General features: G+C 38.6%; 1 protein-coding gene across 3 annotated transcripts in view; it reads left to right on the top strand.

Annotated features, from left to right (window-relative positions):
* The window catches only part of LOC114478159 (fibroblast growth factor 14-like), a 48,135-nt gene that overhangs the window by 17,464 nt on the left and 8,757 nt on the right, over positions 1 to 21,914 (top strand). For 2 of the 3 annotated variants that reach the window (XM_028471041.1, XM_028471023.1), the window contains exons 2-3: positions 13,015 to 13,125; positions 17,234 to 17,337. In XM_028471041.1, coding sequence (XP_028326842.1) covers positions 13,074 to 13,125; positions 17,234 to 17,337 — 156 coding nt within the window. In that variant the 5' untranslated portion in view covers positions 13,015 to 13,073. Of the gene's footprint in view, positions 1 to 4,610; positions 5,512 to 13,014; positions 13,126 to 17,233; positions 17,338 to 21,914 lie in introns of those variants that run through there. The other variant, XM_028471032.1, reaches the window with a different exon arrangement.

The following is a 21,914-nucleotide window of genomic DNA, read 5'->3' as shown; positions in this document are numbered from 1 at the left end:
AAATTGTGTGATACGACCCAATCACATTGTTTATGAAACTTTTAATTACTGCCCACTGGCGAATCACCTTCATGATTTGCACAAAATCCCTCACAGTCGTCTGATTGGAGATGCTACTGCTGTGTCGTGTCACCGGGTAAAATGATCACCAGTTCAGCTAATACACCGACCAACATACTTGTCCATTTGTTACACTTTCTAGATGTTAATTCACCCGTTTTCTGGTGAAAAACATTGCTTAAACTTGTAATATTGTGATCATGCATTTCAGGCATGATCAACAGCACATTTTCATTTTATCAGTTTCACTTAAGTTTAGAGGAGAGATGTTTTTGATTTTGAGGACATTCAAATCAGATCATCAGAGTAAAAGTAAATTATACTTTTTTTAGTTTTTTTGAATTGCATTTTTCAGATTTAATCTTTAGTTTTGGATCAAACCCAATTCAACCAATCAGGGGGCTGGATTTGATTATAATCCATCCTCTTTCATTTGCATTAGGTCTACTAGTACTACGAGTGAATCCTTTGGCTTTGCTTGTCTTGTAGTACGAAGCAAATAAAAATGTTGTTTTACTAGTAAATTTTTTGGCACACGAGTGTTTTCAAGTAGACATTACTAGTAAAGCAACATTCTCGAGTAAAACTATATTTTTGTTTACTAGTATTACTAGTGAAATCAAAAATATCTCACTACTAGTACTAGATTTAAAGACAACCCTCCTGGCGTCATAACAATAAATGCACCTATGCAAAGTTTTCCATCATAGCATCAATGTAAGGATGAAAACAAATTAGGTTTGTGGTAAGTTGGGAATGCAATCCTTTTAAGTGTCTTTTGGGGGCGCTGTTGTACCTGGAGAAAAATCTTCTTGGAAATCTTCAAATGAAATCTTTTGAAGAACATCACTGTGTTTATTAAGTAATAATTTTCTGCTTTTGGCTTGTTTTTGTTGCTAATTTAGTGTAAATCATTGATCTTTGCCCTAAAGATATGGTGGGTGGAATAAGTGGATGGAGGAGGGAAGCAGGGAATTTTCTTTTGAAGTTCAGGAACTCAGTCCCGCCTCTCTGGGATGTTATAAAAAGCTCACCAAGAAGCTGAATTTTAATGTAAATGTAGCTCTGATTTATTCATAACTCCATTGCTCGGACTGACCTGGATAAAACTGCTGCTGTGTGCATGAGCACAAACTTTTTTTTTTTTTTTTGGTGTGTTTCTTGCTGCTGGAAGAAAGACAAGCAAATACATTTCAATGGAATTGTGTCATCAAAAATAAAGGCACAAGAAGAAGGGAAAGGGGAGCTGTCAGACTGCTGGAAAGAAAGTCTGTAAATGATGCAAAGAAAACCTAAAAGGCTGAAATATAGAAACTGAGCCATTAACAAAATTTCACGTCAGGTGTGATGGCAAATATTACCTTACAAGATTGTTTTAGATGTTATTTACTGCCACCTATTACAGGCTTTACTGCGGCTTTTCCACTGTTTCATGTGCTTTCATCAGTGAGCTGCTGAACAGACGAGCTCTGCTGCCACCTAGTGGCCATAAAGACAGACGCACATATGCTATGCAACACGCACACATCGGAGATATTTATATTTAAATACCGTCTATTCCTCCCTGCTTCTCTCTTCATGAAGCCTCATCGTGAAATGCAAACTCCCATTTTATTTAACAAATATCTGATTATTTTAAAATTGTATTGCACGCTATATTTGCCCCATGTCTCTTTTTTTAAGTCTGTAAAAAAAGCAAAAGACTTTAAGGTTTTACTTGAATTTCATCCTAAGAAAGGACATAAATTGAAAGTTAGTTAAAATCTATTGAAATGGCCAAGGAGCAGAATTCTTGTCTTATTATTATTTTTAAATTAACCTTTATATAACCAGGCAAGGACTGCAGTGTGCAGACAGGAACAGTAGTTTTTTTTTTTTTTTTAACCTTGGGGTCATGTGGGGTTGTCTGGAATTCAAATGGGGTCGCCTGACATGTTTAGTAATTGATAAAATTAATTACTGAATAAAAATTAAATTTTAAATAATGAAAAACCCCATTCTTTTTCAAATTAAAGCACAACACACATTGTTAAACAACTGCATTCTGTACTTTCACTTTCTCTAATATAAATCTAGATCAAATAAAATGCAGTACAAAAAAAGAAGAAAGGGAAAAGAAAAACGAATTAAATTAAATTAATAAATAAAATACAGCATGAACATATCTGAGCTGGCACATCTTATCACTTTTTACAGACACCCTGGCTACTCTGTATTTGTAACGCAATATAACAAACATGATTAAAAACAAATTCTAGAAAAAAAAGTCTTTAGGGTCAGTAGAAATGTGATATAAAAATGGTCATGATAATTTTTGAAACTACTGCCTTATCTACTCTGTATAAATTAAACAAATCTGAGTGTAATTGAAAATATTTCAAGATTTTTTTCTTAAAAACCCTGCATATTTAGAACCAAGACTATAGCAAAAAGAGAGAGAGAGAGAAAAAAAAACCCACTCATAAAATGTCGCAAATTGTAACATTTAAAAAATACTATAACATTAAATCCCTCTTAGAAAGATAGTGTCATTATTATCCTGTACTTTACTTTCATGGAAAATAATAGTGACTAACATATTGAATGACAATCAGCCTATTGGAATGTGAGTGAGTGTGGCTCATCTCCAAACCACACTCTGCTCATCTTTTGCATGCATTGTTTTATATTTGAAATCTGTTGAGCGTTACAAAGTATCAGGGGAAACTTTAAAGTTTTTTAAAAGGTAGATGTTGTGGTTCCTTCACTGTCGGACATCTGGAGGGAGTTACGATGTGCCAGCTTGATGAATTGTATCATTTTGGGAGAAGATGAAAGTTCAACCCTGCCAAAACCTGTGCTGCCATAACTCATCTAAAGGGGATAAAGACAAGCCAGGCCTTGGGATTCTCTGTGATTTCAGGAAGAAATAAAAACATTCCTTCATTGTGCTTTGTGTCCAGCTGAGGCCCAGCCTTGCAAACATGATTCAGCTTCTTACATTTCATTTGTGCCACGGCAAAGAGTCTGGTTACATTGTGGAAGAGAGTATAATGTATTCATTCATGTAGTACTGGTATAGGCTTACAGCTGGAAACCAGTACAAAAGCGGAACATATAGTGTGGCAGGCTTCCCGTTGGTGTTCATTATAACCAAGACAAGCTCTTGCATTTTTTAAACCGTTCATTCACAAAGTCGTCTGTGAGCTGCATACAGATCGTAGGTGTCAGGTGAGGTAATGATGAAAAAAGATGTCGTCTCTAAAACCTCATTACCATTTCAGAGGGGGGGAAAAAATGTGCCCAAAAAAAAGTCTTTCCACCAAACCACACGATAAAGTCTGACACTTTGTGCCAAGTGAATAAGTCTCTCTTTTAATAAGATCTTGACACAAACCCTAAAAAATGTTTATCTGATCTAACCAATAAGCAGTTTTTAATTAAATTTTTTTTTTCACATTTGTTAATTTGTGGCTTTTGTGTACCTTATATACAGTATATAGCGTTTCTTATAGCCCAAATGAAATGGTTCGGCATCACTCCTTAAAATACTTTATTTTATTTTAAGATTTGTAAAGCTTAAATGCAATGTCTGTAATCACAATTAATTGCTGCTGTAGTAATATTTTTTAATCATCCAAATTATTTAAATAAATAACGTAATATAGAAAATAAATGCATACGATACCAAGTCTGAATGAAACTCAAAACAGTTAGGTCTTACTCAACAGTTAAGATATTATAGCCATGTTTGGGGGAAAAACAAAATATTAACCAGTACCAAATAGTGAAAATTTGCTGCAAGTGAAACACATTTAGCCCAAAATGATCTTGGACTTCATTCATTCCTCAGGAAAATTATGAGCTCCAGCAACATTAGTGAGAAGAGGACACATATAAGAATATTTATATATTAAGCAGGAATCTTAAAGATTAACTAAACTCTAAGGTTTTGGCTGATGTGCGTCTATAGGCTGGAAATTTCAAAAGAATTTTGAATATATGCTGGGCTTCTGGAGCAGTTGGGACACATCCAGTCTAAAATCTCCAATTAACAATCTATACTTTGCTAACTAGCTATATACTCACTATACCTTTCTATTCACAATTCTCTCAATCAAACCTACTCACCACAGATTGTTGTTGTAGTTCTCCTGTGTTCATTTTCAGAGAAGGGGTGGGGCCAACGGTAGTGGCTCATGATGTACAAAGCCACTAAAACGTCACAAACCACCATTCTATGCCAATAGCAAAATTCTATTGTAATAGTCAGGTTTCAACCCATAGAGGGCAGTCACTGTTACATTTCATAACTATAAATGCTTAATTAAAATGTCGAGTGGGATCACATCATGTGTATCATACACAAATAGGTTTGTTTTCAGCAGAAGAAAAAAAAATAGTTTTGGGTGTTTTTAATGTTTCTGCACTTTAGTTGTCCATTTTATTTCGTTTTGTAGAGGTTTGGTCCAATCTGTTGCTCCTCCTCCTCTGTCCTCCTGCATCCACCCCTCCCTCCAAATGAGGAGTTGTGTATTTTATTGCCTCTGTTAGTCCTGCACTTCGACAGGAGAAGTCTTATCACTGAGCAGGCTGCTCTGGTGATGGTGCAGAAGGTGACTGCACGATGCCAGTCAATATTTCTATGAATTAGAAAATTAGGACAGTCAATATTAATTAACTGTACCAACAGCAACGTTGCAAAACTGACGCCTTCGAGAGACACAGAGCCTTCCTTTTCAGCTTTGACTTTGAAAGTCACACGCCGTGTTTCCGGCGTCGCGCTTGGTGCGTCGCGCTGCTTTTACGCAGCTGGAGCGGCTGGCGGTGGCACGCGCGCCTCCCCGCCTTCAGTCACCGGGATGCACGCGGACGTTTTGAGAGGAGGGGACAGCACATCTGTGTGAGACGTATCTCCACCGCACAGCGTTACCGACCCGTGCACCGAGCATGGCTGCACACACGGACCACCGGGACCCGTGGGGAGCCACCGCCGCTGCGGCGGGTGGTGTCCAGTGACAGACCGGTGAGACGTGACGGACAGGTGAACCCTTCTGCGCGGCTTCGATCTATGGCCTGATCAATACTGGCATTGGAGGACATGCAGTGACTGGTTTATTCGGACTTTTCTGTGCTTGGGTCAAGTATGGCACCGTGATAGCGGAGACTGAAGGTCCGCGTCAGGCTTTGTCTGCGCTCCGTCCCCCCTCCGGTGGACACGGCTGAAGATACCGGGGGGACAGGGGTAGTTTTGTACCGACTGTTTCGGCGGTGGAGACATGGCAGCTGCCATCGCCAGCGGTTTGATCCGGCAGAAGCGGCAAGCCAGAGAGCAACACGCCCACCGACCGACACCTCACCGGCGGCGGAAAAGCCCCGGCAAGAAGCAGGGGCTGTGCAACGGAAACCTGGTCGACATCTTCTCTAAAGTCCGCATTTTTGGATTGAAGAAGAGGAGACTAAGGAGGCAAGGTGTGGAGGGGACTCGGGGATGGGAGGGAGCAGGGTGTTGCACATTCATCCACACACAAACATGCACGCAGACTCATGCACATGCAGCACTTTTACGCACGGCCACATCCATGCACAATCAGCGCACGCACAATGCCGAGCATTCAGACTGACCAACAGACCTTCCGTGGTGACACTCCGACACACACACACACATATGCACATACGCACTGTCATGTCTTATTGTGTCCTGTGGTTCAGTCATTTCCAAGTGCATCTATTATTGAAGCCTCAGATTTGTCTGTCTGCTCTCTCTCCTTCATGTTTCCCTTTAAAACCCTACCTTGATCTCCCATTTTCAGCTCAACAAACACTGAACGATATATTCATTTGTCTAAATTATCTGCAAGGCATGATGAAGTCACACCCGTTTATTAAAAACAAACCCAAAAAAACATTATTATTTTTGCTCATGTTAGAAAAGTCTTGAGCAAATTCTCAAGTCCCACTTCCGTCCAAATGAAATCCTTTGTGGAACAAGGCAACGACGACACAATCTACACATAGTGATGCAAATGTCGGGAACGTGGCATGTAATGCAGACACTATAAACACTGTAATCACTTGATTGTGTGGGGAACCAGCAGGTGACTGTGTGGAAGGAGAAGGGACGGAAAGGGGAGATGGCGGCAGGAAATGAGAGGAGCGGGAGGCGGAATGGAGGAAGCGATTGTGGGGTCTGAGCGTTGATGGGATTTGGTTTTCCCTGGTTGGTTTGCAGGACGATTGGAAATTTGCAACACATCAGGGAGATTTTTTTGTCATTGCTTCCCTTATAATTGTTGTTTTTTGTTCTATTTGCTTGCCTCATTCTTTTATTTGCTTTAACCTTTTCTGTCATTGTCCTATAACCTGCTTTAGATTATTCTTTCACTCACTTTGTCCTGTCCTTTGGCCTTTATAGCCAGAGTTTGACAACGTGTTGGGTTCCCATTTGTTTTCTGACTTCAGCCATGTCACATTTCTCATTTAGCTCCTTTTTTTATCAGCAACATATTCCTTTTTTTATTTCCCCTCCGTTCATCTCACCTCAGGTTTTTCTAATTGTCCACCTTTCCGGGCCACTCAGCCATTAGCGGTGAGCTGCTGGTGAATGCTTGGCAGCGTTCGCCATCTCCTTGGTGTTTTTTTTTTTTTTTTGAAAGAGAGAATTGGCTTTATTAATCCAAGACTGCACATGCAATAAAAATCTGATTTTACTCAACTAACTATGAGGAAGATAACCTTATCTTTATTATTATTAGATCCCATTGCACACCTGAAAAGAAATCACTTCATTAATTCGCTGCCTATTCTTTGCACCACTCAAGCACACATGGATGATGACGTGATGGACAGCACCAGCCGGCCAGAAAAATCAGTGCCACCCAGTTTAATTTGTGGCTTTTGTTTGCTCCTTTTTCTCAAATGAAGAAATTATTTTTGCAGCGTTAAAAACTTAATATCTTTGGCTGAGTCACGGCACCTGAGAGATCTTCTGATAACACATCCTGGCATCAAATGCTGCCGTAAACGAGCAAAACTCAACATGAAGCTATATTTGAAGTCATATTAATATGTTAGAGGGAACACAGGTGATGGGGAGGAGAGAGGGCAACCTTTGAAGGTCTTGCATCTCTGAAACGAAGACAGGCAGTCAGTGAGTGATGGATCCCACCTGAAGTGGGCAGTGAATGGACAGATGACTGCCACGCAGGCGAGATGTAATCTGACTCATAATACCGCATTAAATATCTCAGATGTGAGCAGGTGTTATTTTGTTCCTAAGTGTATGAACAAATATAATTTGTTTTCTATGTAATAATCACAGTCCGACCCAGCACCTTTGAATCATGTTTTCATGACGTTAAAGGAACAGGATTCACTGCTCCTGGGGCTTTTATGTCTTCACCCACGTTAAAATCCCTGTGTTCTGACTAAAAAGATGTATTTATGTTATGTACATTATTCACAAAAAGTTAGGGATATCTGGTTTCACGGCTGAAATTTTCAGGTAATGCAACTCTTCTGTCCAACTGTTTAATGCTTTGCTACTTTTTGCACAACTTTCTGCTCTCTATCGAGCAGCTTAACGACAAAATTCACAACAGGTGTTTGATCCATGAACCAACCCATACATTTCCTCCTTGTTTAGAATTGGTATTGGAAGCTTCCACATAAATATGGCCTCAAATTTTCCGTAATCGTGGGAAATGGAGGAAAAAATCGAATTCACAATCAGATCGATTTTTTTTTTTTTTTTTCTTTTATTGAAAATCAGGCAAACCAATTTGTCCAATTCCGCCCATAAGTCTGTTAAATTATTATGCCTGCATTCAAATGTGAAAAGGCTCTGGTACAAAGACGGGTTTAGCTGTTGGTGTATTAGCTGAACTGGTGTTTATTTTACCTGGTGACAAGTCGGCTGAACTGAAGCATCTCCAAACAAACGACTACGCAGGGTGATTCTCCAGTTGATGGCAATTAAAGGTTTCACAAATAATGTTTCGAGGCTATATCACACATTTTCATGGAATTGTTCCTGTTAAACAGGTGACTGAAGATTTAGCATTATGGCTAACAGGATCTTGCGTAAATTCGTAACCATCCTGTTGTTCTAAATCATCTGAAGCATGTTGACTCTATTAAACCAATTTAGAATGTTTGATAGGATTTCAGGAAATTTAAATGGCAATAACGGAAAAAATCGGCAACCTTATATCAGTGTGGCTAGATGATCTACAACAATACCTAAAATCCCAGGGTGCAGGCATCATCTTGCGTGACATGGAGCAATTACACTGAACGAGAGACCAAGAAAAGTCGATCCCTTTCAGCAGCAATGATGGCCTCCAACAATATCAGATACATCAAGAAGAGCGCTATGCATCATCCACTGTTGCCTCCAGATGAGCTTTTGGTCCTTGGGGCTGTTGCAGTGTAGGACCAAAATATCTGAAACCAACACAGTCTTGACCTTTGGGGGTCAAGACTGAGTCAAGACCGAGACCAAGACGAGCTGAAACAGAGACAAGGTCAAGACCAACACCATCTTTTTAATTCGAGTTTTCTTTTAAATACAGTTGACAAACAAAAACAAGGTGTGTGCAACACTTTCTAACCATGACAAGCAAAAATCCTGACTAATTTGTCCAACTCAATTCTTGCAAAAAGAAAAAAGAAAATCATTGTACTTAAAAGCCACTGATGAGGTGCTTACTTGTCAGGTGAATGAGGCCTAAAGTAAGTGTTCAGAGGTAGAAATAGAACTAAGATGGGCTGATGTCCCAGTTTTTGCATGTGTCTGACATATAAGGCACGTGAAAAAATTTCCAAGGAGGAAGAACGATCAGTAAATCTTTAAAGTGAAATTGCAAATTCTTCTCATCACATAAATGAAGTTAAAGAATAGCAAATCAGTCCTGGCCTTGATGGCATATTTCAAGTCAGGTCAGTTCAAGACGAGATCAAGACCTTAAAAATGCAAGACCGTGCTAAAACTCTAGAGTCGAGACCATTACTCCAAGTAATTGTGCTCCTGTATGAACAACACAGGCCTAATTTCATCTGTATGGATGACAAAGCTCAAGCTCATCGAGGTCACATCATTAGGGAGCGACTCATGGAGACTGGGGGGCCTCAAATAGAGTGGCCTTTACTTTCTCTACACCTAAATCCAATAGAAAACCTATGCTGGAGGCTCATAACCCTGCACCCCAGAACTTTTGATGAGCTTAGGGTACCTCATTGTTTTCTATAGATTTTAAAGCTTCCCTTTTGATGTGGACATTAAAGTAAACAATCAGGTTTCAACAGAATTACAAAAAAAAACCCGTTAAGCTTAATTTAAGAGGGAATAGGCTAGATTGAATGCATATTAAAGAGATGAAAGTGAAGTCTGACATTTCCCCGGGCGATACAGGCTGCAACAGGGCCCGTTTCACCCAGATGACCTCTGATTACCTGTATGTCCGTCTAAAGAATCGAGAGGCAGAGGCCAAGTAGAAGACAACTCAGCTCCTCAGTTATTATGTTGCCTTGTAAACCCAACACTGGGAGGAAAACACATTGCATCGAATCATGAAGAAACACCATCAAATCTCTTGACATCAGAGCCCAGGGAGGGTACAACAGTAGAGTGGTGTCCCCATGTCTTTCAGTCAATTTAACCACTATGGATAATCGATAGACGACATTAGTGATTCTATCAGAATCGTGTTTCATCAGTGTTGTAAGTAATTTGAATCAACTATCAGGAAAAGAAGGAAAGAGAATAAAAAGGATATGTGGGTAAGTCATTTTCAACATGAAGACACGTTTCTTATTTGGAGATCAATACATTGTGCTCCTTTAAACACGTGTGTGTGTGTGTGTGTGTGTCTAATTACACTACACACTCACAATGTTGGAAATGACAACGAAAGAGGCACATTTACTCGCCGTGAATCTTTCTCTCCGGGGGCTTCTGTTGGAGAACTGTATGAAGAAGACTGAAAGATACACTGATCACGCATGAGACACGCGTGTCGCTGCGGCGTGCAGACTGAGGTGAATGATCAGACAATACGACACGGCAAATCAGGGTGGAGGCTTGATCGACTGATGGTATCAGTTCAGGTTCTGATGAAAATACTACTCTGTGTGTGTGCATGTGTGTGCATGTGCGCGTGTGTGTGTGTGTCGATGTGCGAATCGGGGGATACCCTTTAACTGGAACAGTCTGGAATCATGAGGCTGTTGTCATGGCAACCCCAGAACGGGAATTTCCCTAGTAACAGACAGGGCTGTGAAGACACTGGGAAGAGTGGGAATATTGTCGCCTCGGCAGCTGCAGGAATGGCAACAGCTGAATAAAAATGGATAAAAAGGCAGCTGTTGGATGGATGAAGCGGGGTATTATAGATTATCGATTATAGATCAGGTTTTTTTGTGTCTTTATAAATGTTTTAATGATAAGGGGGCTAAAGGTTGAAATTAGGGTGGTTAATCAGCCCAATTTCCCTTTTCAATTCCGATTATTAAAGTCTTACAATTACATGCAGATTTTTGATTCTCAGCAGTAAACGATAATTATTGGTTATTGATCTTCTATTGAACATCAGTCAGCTGCAGAATTATTTGATTTCTATTTTAAGTAACACAACTAAGTGTAATTGAAAATCCTGGTTTGTAAAAAAAAATGTTTCAATGTTCACAATGTACATGTTTTTGTACCGTTGGGCCCGGTGGGGAAAATTTCAATTAACCAATTTTACCTCCCCTAATTTAAATGCGAAACTATACTGATCTAAAACACTTTACACTTTAATTTCAGAAATTTTTTTTTTATAGAGTAGAATACATTTTTAGTTGTGCAATATAGTGATGTAACCCCATTATTCATCTCAGGGCATGTGAACCAAAAAGGAACTGGTTTTTAACATTTTCAGCATGACTTTTGGCAGTACTGTATAGAGAGAAATGGGGAAAGTTGTAACTGTTTTAGTGCAAAATTAAAATAAATCAAGATTGATATTTCCCACCGGGCCCTGCCGGTACAAAAGCATGTACATTGTGAATATTAAAACACATTTTTTGGGTGATTTTATCAGGGTTTTTAAGCAGTTGGAACTAAAGGACTGAATATTTTTTGCCGCAGTTATCTTCGCTCACTGAAATATGTGGCCTTGAACTATTTCACCTGTCAGTCGAGTATTCTGCTTCTACATTTGTTGCAGCATCTCCATGTCGGAAGCTTTTCAGCAGGTATCAATCGTGAGTGCGTCTGGAAGTTACACAACTTCCTCTGCCTCGGGCACTGATTCTCCTACAGAGATTGCTGCATTTTGCACGCAGTTTTTATTAGCGTAATTTTATTGATGGCGCACTCCAGAAGAAGATAGGAAGACGACGAATTGCATTTCAGGTGGCTTTCTGGGGTTGTGCGTCACACAAATGCCGACAGTGAGATTGAAATGTGACTGATTTAGGTGCAGGCTGTGTTTACGTTCAGACATAAACATGCAGAGGTAGTGTTTCTAATATGGTAAGGGTAGGATAGAGGAGATATTTTTAGACTAAAGTGTGTAGCAGATAAACAGGTGGCGTGGCAGCCCCACACATGTGAAGGAGTGTTGCTGGGAGTTTTTGCTGTGCTGCTCTAAAGCATCGTCGTGCCTCCCCTTCTCCTTCTACCCTGCTGCACAAGATGGATCCTTCACAAAGATGGAAAAGTCCCCTCCCTGCCTCACACTCACTCGCTACCACATAGAACTGGGTCAGTCTCTGGCTTTTTTCTGCCTCTTTACATTAGGGTATACCCTCCCGGATACTTACAGATTCAAAGGGGATTCCCACCTGCTTTACAGCTGCAGAGTCACATTGTGCTCAGGCAGTAGGGAGAATGGGCGTGGCAGCACTTGGGTGTGTTTTATAGGGTGCCATATTAAAAAGTCTACGTGTGTTGATGAGAAATTACCTTTTCACCCCTGATAAAAGCAGCTGTTCAAGTATTCAGTCACTTTAATACCTTAAAAAAAATTAGCATTCTTACCAACTTTTTGCCTCTTGGCTACTTAAATCTCATCTCTCTTCTTGCTCGTTTCTTCAGTTTATTTTTTGCATCATATTGCTTCAATGACTAGAAATATTCTTCTATGAAACAGGAGAAATTAACCTTTATTTGGGTTAGTGGCAGAGGTGTAAAGAATACTGATATGCTTCTCAAGTAGAAGTACTGTTCCTTGATTGAATTTGTACTCAAGTATAAGTAAGTCATACCTAAAATACTCAAGTGCAAGTAAAAATTAGCTGAATTAAATAGTACTTAAAAGTAAAAGTTACTAGTTACTTTCATGCCCACGTTTATTGTTGATAATAAATAAGTCTTGCCACGGTTCTCTTGCATACAGTAAATATCTCATGTATGAAATGTTAAAAGGAAGAGACAAAGACTTGCACAATTGTAACTTAATTATTAATAACAATGCTGTTTTGGCACGGTGCATTCCGTTTAATCTGATTGGTCGGCTATGATGTGATGCATCAAATAATACTTTACTCAGTAACGGGTGGGTGTGGAAATGTAGTGAATTACTTTACTTCTTTTAAAACATACTTACGTATGAGTAAAATGACTGATTTCAAAATATACTCCAAAAAGTACAAGTGCCCATAAAAACAACTCAATTACAGCAATGTGAGGACTTGTAATCCATTACTTTTGCCTCTGGTTAGTGGTAACCAGAAAAAGGCAGATGCAGTGTGAAGAAGAAGCAGCACTTTTTACTGTCAAGGGTTCAGGAATAATTTATCACTGGTGTTCAAATGGAACAATGACCACGAAGGACGGATTAGTCCAAGAATCCTGTAATGGATTGGATGTGCTCCACTGGTCTCTTCACAGGAAATCCCTCAGGATGCAGGAGGAGGCTCCACGTGCTCATATTGTCCTGCATTTCAAACCGTATTATATTAAAAGGTATTGTTTTGTGTTTGTCTCGTTAGAACCACAGCTGAAGGGCATCGTGACCAGGTTGTTCTGCAGGCAAGGCTTCTATCTCCAGATGGGCCAGGATGGGAGTATGGACGGGACCAAAGACGACAGCACTAATTCCTGTTCGTACCCACACCCTTACACTGTACTGTTGTAGTAAAACATTTTCAAGGGTTTTCAAAGTGAGAGTTATTTTACAACCCAAATTTGTCGAGGTAGAATATCTGTTGTGGTTGCATTACTCCCATTACTGAAGTATTTAAAAGTTCTCTAGTCCAAAGCCTGCGTACCTGCTTTATCAATGGGGTGATGTGATGATAAAGTGGGTTTAATATTACATTTTGATCCATTTAGTTTGTTTCTCATGCAGAAAGGCATACATAAGGACTAATAGAGAATGCAGAATTAACATTTTTAAATGACAAAAGCAATGTGAACTGGTTTTAAACTAGCACCAGTATGACATGGAAATATCTCCATTGCATGTTTTATGATAATATCACATGTTTAGATGCTTTTTTCCCCCATAAAGTGAGTGACTGAATGTCCAATATGTCCAATTTTGCTCATTATCTTGTTTAAACTCTCACGCTATGTTTGAATAGTGACTGTTATTCTGTGACTGGAAATGAATGCAGAGCTTACTCAGTGTTAGGATGAACAAGCGGTTCAGATTATTATCAAATCTGAACAGGCTCTGGTACAAAGACAGGTTTAGGTCCTGGTATATTAGTTTTAACAGGTGATCAGTTCACCTGATGACACGTCACAATAGAAGCATTACACCCTCCAACACACACCTACGCAGAATTTTGTCTAAGACTTAAGGACGATTCGCTTTTGGTTGGCGGTAATTAAACGCGTCACAGATAATGAATTGTGACTATTTCACACATTTTCATATTTTTTCATTAAAAAAAAAAAAGTGAAATAGGATAGAAAGAGAAGCATATAGATATAAAATGAATGCCAGTAGTTGACTTGATTACCCCATTTAGGATATTTGGTATGTTTTGGGGAATTTTAATAACAGCCAGTAAATTCATGACAGTGAGATGACTAATCCTTACATACATTTATTGAAGTGAATCATGGTGATGGTGGGGGGAAAGTTAATGTTACAAATGAGTGATAGGCTATTGAGTTAACATTTGGATTATACCAGGAAAATCTTAGTTGTATAATGATATAGTCTCAAAGAAAATTAAAACCAGTGTTTAATTTGTTGGAGGGAGACTGCGAGGGAAGAGAAAAGAAAAGACTTTTTTTAAGCTTCAGAAGTGCGACACAAATCAAATCTCAGCAAATCCTGTGAGATCGAACGTAACCAAGTGAGCAGTCTCACGAGATTTTGTAGTGTGACATTTTACGCCGAATTCTTTTCAATACCACTCGCTGCACATCTAATCAATCATTGAATGGGAAAAATAAGGTGAAAACTGCTTGCTTTTTTGTAGATGGATTAGATTGTAGCATCCTGATGTGCAGTGGTAAAGGTCAGTCTGCGTTAAATGCTAAAAAACAGTCGTTTATAGTTCGGAGCACCGAAATCTTTTATGATCTCACACACACACGTGCTGTCCCTTTGAGACTAAAGTGGACCTCATATTGATATTGTGCAGCTGCTTTGAATAGAAGTGGCCGTGTGACATTTTGCATCATTGACTGTATTGATAGACTTTGACAGCAGATCTGATATCGCCCAGCCCTAGAATGAAGTCAGTGTTTGATGGAGTTGAGGAAGTTTCTAAAAGTCATAAAAAAAAAAAAAAATATAAAGAAGACACAAGGTTGTTGCAGTGCATCATGTTCAGAAAACCAAAGTTCTGTTCTTCATAATGAAATCCTAGTTTATTGTCCAAGGGGCGACATTAATTAAATATATTAGTTTTCCTCCAGTTTTCATTAATTATAAACGATAGTGCTTGTTCTCCTTAAGGGATAAATCTCCCAGTAAACAAATAAACGAAAGGATTAGCAGCACTGTGTATTTCTATCAGCATCTTAAGTGACATTTAAATATTCAGAGTGTTTTCCGAGTGTTTAAATCTCAAAAATGGCCCCTCAAAAGAATATTTTGGGTTTGTTTATTGACTCTCTACACCCAGCACAGCCCTCAGGGATGAGCTGCAGATGGATGGCTTATTGATTAATGCAGCTTTGGCAATATTCGGATGTACCCTGCTCAGAGAAAATCAAATGCTAATCAGTAATCACTCCAGCATGCAGCGCACTGCCCTAAAGTGTCCTTTCTACATTGGCTCAGCTGTTTGGTCTGTGGAGCCTGCCTGTTGCAGCCATGTTCTCCTTGTTTGCTCAGATTCCAACCTGGCACACCAGTTTGCGGATCAGGCAGGATTTCCTGTCGCTCACGATCGTTTCTGAGCTTATTTTATTTGCTTTTGCACTGGTCTGGATTCTGCGACACTAAGACAACCGTGACATTTTCCTCAACATTTAAAGAGATGACAGTTAACACCACCAGTCAGTTCATTGCATAAGTTTATGTCAATGAAATATCAAGGGCAGTCGCCCACACAGGGGTGGGTGTGCGTGTGTGCAAGACTGAGGGTTTTTAGTACACTAGCATTTACACGTTGACTGTTTAGTGAAAATGAATGAAAGCAAATCTATAGAATGATTTGAAAAAATTGGAAATCTTTTCTTTTTTTTCAAAAGGCTGAAAACAAACTAAATGTATTTGACAAATCCAGATAAAGTATTAAATAACAAATTAATGTCTAAAGCACGTGTGTCAAACTTGAGGCCCGGGGGCCAAATCCGGCCTTTTAGAGCATCTAATTCGGCCCTAAAGAGAAATTAAATTGACAGAAAGAAACCATCAATTATTGCCTGACTGCATTTTATATCTCAATTAGTTCAAAGAACTGTTAGATTTTCTAAAATCCTGCCTTTTTTTCTTAAAATATTTAACACATGTTCCTAAATTAAATAGAAATTGGTCACAAATTCAGGGAAATTTAAAAGAGACAAACCTGCAGCGACTGCTATGTCATTTATTGCTTGAATATTGTTGTTGCCTTACATACTTTAAATATTGTTTATGTGTAGAAGTTAAAACTTGGGAGCATTCATGTTGAAATTACTCTTTACTCTCATTATCTTGTCTAAAATCTGGGCAAAAAAGAGTTTGACACCCCTGGTCTAAAGATACCTATAGTTAATTTAAAAGTAAATGTAATAATAATAAAAATAAATCTTCACATCTTTAGAATTATTCTTATTGCTATTGTTAATATTTATATTATTTTTACTACTATGAAGTTATACAATTAAAATGTTTAAAATACTACAATTTAAATGTCTTTATTTTAAAATAAAAATAATAACATTTTAGCATTGTACTTGAGTATGTGGGACATGATTTCCAACAGTTTTGGCCATGGTGGCAGAAATCTGAGGGTCCATGTCTCACACATTAATGACTTCAAACAACATTTATTAGAATATTGTCAAGATGTGAAGCTACTAATAAAAAAAAAAGACTAGAGCTAATTACACCAGCAGCAACTGATGGAGGTGTACATTAAACGAGGGACTTAATGTTGATACAAAGATTATAACCGAAGGCGGTTTTAATTGAGAGGACAAGAAGTACAGAGAGCAGGTTTTATAACCACACACACACACACACACAGATTCTCTGTGCCATCGCGCAAATTAACATTTATGCAACAAGAAAGGGTTTTAACCCATTCTGTAGATATAACAAAATTAAGATTTTTCCCTTCTTTTCTGTTGTCTTTATCATATTTCTGCACAAAATGCTCCACTAATGTCCAAGAAAAACAGAAAGTTAATGAGAATTCTACAATTAATCTAATCTACAGCTGTGTGACGATCAGAAAAGGGGTTAAAAAGTTGACAAATGTGCTTTTCTTATGTCATCCCTATGTAGTATGTTGCTCCCACAGAGACACTTTAGTGCCTGATTTTAGACCAAAGCATAAAAAGATCCTCCACCTCAAACATTGGCCTGATTTTAGTCAGATTTCAAACATCCTTTCTCTACAAAAGTCAGAGTTTAAAAGCCCTGCGTGCAGCCCCTTGAGGCCCAGCTGCTTCCCCTTCAGCGAATAATCAAACCAAAGTGAGACACAGACATTTCACTCTTCACTGCATTTTGTTTTATTTCACCATTTTTTTTTTTTTAAAGGACGGCAACGCATGCTTGGTAAACAATTATTTAGCCTTGTTTGTGTCTTGCAGCTCTGTTCAACTTAATTCCTGTGGGTCTGAGAGTCGTGGCTATCCAATCAGTCAAGACGGGCCTCTACATAGCGATGAACGGAGAGGGTCATCTCTACTCTTCGGTGAGGACGCGCACACACACACGCACGCAATCAATCAAAGCACTCAATGGCATGTATCATCTTAGTAATGTCTCATCCCTCAGAATGTAACTGAGTTTGAATTTAATAATGTGTGTCGTGCTGTTCAAGTTGAATTTGTTCTGAATGATTGTGGGGTTTTAATTAGGAGACAAATGGAAATATCGTCTTGTTTTGACATCATCTTTCTTCATCCACCGGGGAAATCGCTTGGCTCGGAGTGCTTCAGACTGGTTTTAGCTGTGATCAAAGTGTTGAAATGACTTTGATTGTGAACAGTCTCTGCTTTCAGAAATTGTTTTCAAAAGAAGGTTGATGTCAAACCTGCTCCCTTTATCTCCCGAATATGACATTTGGTCAATCATATGTCAGGAAACAATTAAAAGAGCTCACGATTTTATTTTCATGTATGTTCTAGTAATTTTATTTTGAAAAATTACCACTTCCGCCTTTACACTTGAAGCCTCTTTGGGACGATTTCAAACCTGGTGGTTCAGGGCCGAATGACCTCTGGGATTTATACGCAGAGTTATTCACAGAAAAATCTCAATTAATTAAAAAGTATAAAAATAAAAACAAATTCTACACCTTAGTCAAGGCATTGGCAACTGGCGGTTCGGGGGCCACATGCGTCCCTCGATCTAATTCTGTGTAACCCCTAAACTAAACGCACAAAAAAACTCCCAAAAACAGCCAAAATTGCAGAAAAATACACTATTACACTAAATGAATACAAAAACACATGCAAAATGACAAAAAATGACTCCACAATCACAAAAATACAAAAAATATACACAAAAATGACTTCGAAAAACACAAATCACAACCGAAATGACACATAGAAAATAGAACCATAGAAAATGACAACAGAAATACACAAAACGAGCATAAAAAACAATAAAACCCTTTGTTGTTCCTCAATTTGGTCATTATTTAAAATTCTGACGCGAATGTTAATAATGTTGCCCTCGGTTCAAAGACGATCACATTTTTTGTGGCCTCTGCTGTGATAAAAATTGCTTATCCATGGATTAGTCTTTGACATCAGATGAAGACGAAATGTCCAGAAAGACTTGTTATTATGAATTAAATTAGATATAAAAATTAAGAAAAATAGGATCTCTAAAGTGAGAATGCTTATAGCTGTTTTACAATTAAAATGAGCTGCTAATTGACTGGTGAGCATATGTTTATAACTGGAATATAATTACTGTTGAAAATTTAATATAACACATGGCACCGTTACATGTTCTCCTATCTGAAAATAGGCAAAAAAGCCCATTGTAGGCACTACACAATAAGTCACTGTGGGCTGCAGTTTTCCAATATTAAAATCAATTAAGAAATAAATGGGAATCCTTGTGAGAGTTTTTGATTGAGACAAAGAGCACGGAGCCAGGCACAGACGGAGCACAGCAACACAAGGAGCAGTTTGAATGTCAGAAGATAAAAGCAGGCAGACATTGAGATGGATGGGAAAAGGGAGATAAATTGCCCTGAATATCAATATGATTACAGACACGCATCTCTTCAACCAAATGCATTATTCCATTCATTTAACCAGTATTGGTTTGAGTGCCCTAATGGAGGAGGAGAAAATTATGAAAATGCCCAATGAAAAATCAAATTAAAATGAAAACCTTGGAAACAACTGACATAAACGGTGCACTGAGGAATATTTAAGACGCGGGAGAGCAGAGGGAAAAAAGAAGAAAGGAGGTGAGGAGTAAGTGGAGCGGAGAAGGAAGGAGAGGAAGGGAAGTTGAGCAGAATATGAATTATTTCCATGCTGACTCCTCAGAGTGAGTTCACACTCGTCTTCTGACATCATCCCTCCTTCCTCCCCTTCAGTTCTTTTTTTGGGCAGAGATGACAGGAGCTGAGGAGGAAGGCTGGGGGGGAGGGGGGCGATAAAGAGAGGCGACGGGGGAATAGATGTGGATGGGAGGAGAGGGTAAATGCAGAGAGGAGGCAAGAGGTGAGATAAATAAAGGCGAGGACGAAGAGAGGAGAGAGAAGAATACTGTATACAAAGAGGAAAAAGGAATTGGAGAAAGACTGTTTTGGAGAATTAAAACACCTGTACTAGGAAAAAAAACTAAAAATGAAAGGTGGAAGAAAGCAGACAGGGATAGAGTGAAGATCTGTGCTGCTCTGCTGGGCTTTCTCAGCCTGTCTCTGAAAGTCACAGATGCACCAGGGCTTCCTGTAAATAATTGAATAGAGGGAGTCCCCCCCACACACACACACACACACACACACACACACACACACACACACACACACTCTCACACGCTCAGCAGAAATCCCCTCTGAAGCTGCCGAGTTAGAGAATGTAAATGTTTGATCGTCCTCCAGATCAATGACTGATAACGAACAGATAAATCCTGCACAACAGATGTGATTTGTTAACGCGTCTGTCGGCACCTGTTCAGTTGGCTGCGGTAATGGTCCTGGGTGCGGGTGATGCTGTTGAACTTTAGGAGACCCTCATTAAAAGCTTCACTTAGTTTTATCCTGGTGTGACCCGGGGCCTCAGCACTTGATTCATTTTATGTAAATCAGTTTATTTTAAACCGTTTATCAATGTGTAGGCCACAAAAAACTGAAAGAACAAATATTTTTGTTTATTTTGTGACATTTTGTTGTATTTGTTTTTAGTTTTTCTGTTCTGTCAATGTTTTGTTTTTATTTTCAGTGTTTTCCTCTATTTTTGATTTTTGGAGTCATTTTTATGCATTTTTGAACGTGTGTTTTTCTGTCGTTCTGTTATTTCGAGTCATTTGGTGAGTGTGTGTTGTATGCAGTTTTTGTTGTCATTTTCAGTTTTTTTTTTGTTTTTTTTTTAGAAGTTTTTATTGATTTGTGTATTTGTTTGTCATTTTGATTATATTTTGATGTTTTTTTTTTGTTTTTGTTTTTTTTTGTTGTTTTGTTACTTGAGTCATTTTGTGAGTTTTGGAATCATTTTCTGTATTTTTAAACGTTTTGTTGTTTTGTGTATTTTTCTTGTCATTCTGTGTGTCTTTTTCTGTCTATTATTTCTTATGTTAGTTTGAAGTCATTTGGTGAGTGATTTTGTTTTGAAAGTGATTTTGTTGTTGTTTTTTGGGGGGGTCATTTTCTGTATTTTTTGTTGTTTACTGTATTTTTGTCATTTTTGTGTAGTTTAAGTAGCTTTAGTTTAGTTTTTGAAGAAGTCTAGATATTACTGAAGACACTCTTTTGTGATTTCATGCGTTTTAAAGCTAAAAGACACCAAAAAGATCAAACAAGTGACTTGACATTTCCAGTACAAGTACAGCACACATCTCTGTGGTTGCGCTGTTATCATTACAATTTAAACATGATGTGCTGAGTGAATAGTTTCAAAAAAAAGATAGAAAAATGCCACACAGTGATTCACATAATGTGACAATCATTGAAATGTCTGCAGAGTTTTCAATGTGGTTTGAGATTTCTGGGAAAATGTCAGGAATAATTGGACTCGGACACATTTTTTATTTTCACATGTCATAGCAATGAAAAGTGAGTAACTGTGAATGAATGTTAGCAGCATCTCCAAACCACATTTTGCAGCTCGCTGCGACAGAGTTGAAAACTCAGTCTTCCCTCCGTTTGATCTTTATTCTGATTAAATGCAAGAAATTGATTTCCGTATTTCCTGCTGATGACTTCTTTCCACTTAGGTGTTTTAATAAAAAAACCCTTCATCCTCTCTATGCTAATCGCTAATGATTAGCCAAAAATCTTGAGTTGTACACGGTCGGACTGATAAGTTGCAGATCTTCAGCACCTGTCAGCGTGTGGCTGCGCTGGTGTGTGGGTAGGCGTGCGCACACACTCTAACAGATGGCACAGTGTGCAATGAGCTGCAATGTGATAATTATGGAGCACGCTGAGGAAAAGTAGGGGAAAAAGTGCTGATGAGTTACGGGTCGTGTGTGTGTGTGTGTGTGTGTGTGTGTCAGAGTTGTTAGATAGGTGTAAATTTGAGGTTGACAGCTGAGAGGTGTCTATGACACATCACCATCCCAGTGTTGATCCTGCAGCTGTACACGAAGCAGAGGGAGGGTTTTTAGGAAGCACCGTGGTCAAATCGGCGACTTGCCCAACTTCCGCTGCTTTTTTCACAATTTAATTTCTGCTGACTGGATTATACATGGAAATGTATTCCTCCATCGTCTGCTCAAGGAGCACGAACTCCATCTATTCATGCTCATCCTCATCCATCCTATTTATCTCCTTTTCCCCCATTAGTAATCCATCTACACACACACACATAAAGTTACATTACTTTTGCCTCTGTTACGATCTGTATTCTTAGAATATATTATGATTGAGGTTAAAGCAGTGTTTTGAACTGTGGGGTTGCCTGAAATGTCTAGTAATAGGTAAAAAAAAAATAAAATAAACATGATTATAATTGTATTTTAAATACACGCTATAAATATCAAATAACTGTATCCTATACTGTTTTTCCTTCATTCTTACCATGATTTCTTGTGTTTCTTCACCAGATAATGAGGACAGTGATTTTTGTTCCAATTTGTTCCCGA

Source organism: Gouania willdenowi, chromosome 2, assembly GCF_900634775.1.
Source record: "Gouania willdenowi chromosome 2, fGouWil2.1, whole genome shotgun sequence".
Lineage (NCBI taxonomy): Eukaryota > Metazoa > Chordata > Actinopteri > Blenniiformes > Gobiesocidae > Gouania > Gouania willdenowi.
This window is presented reverse-complemented; position numbering and strand designations above follow the sequence as displayed.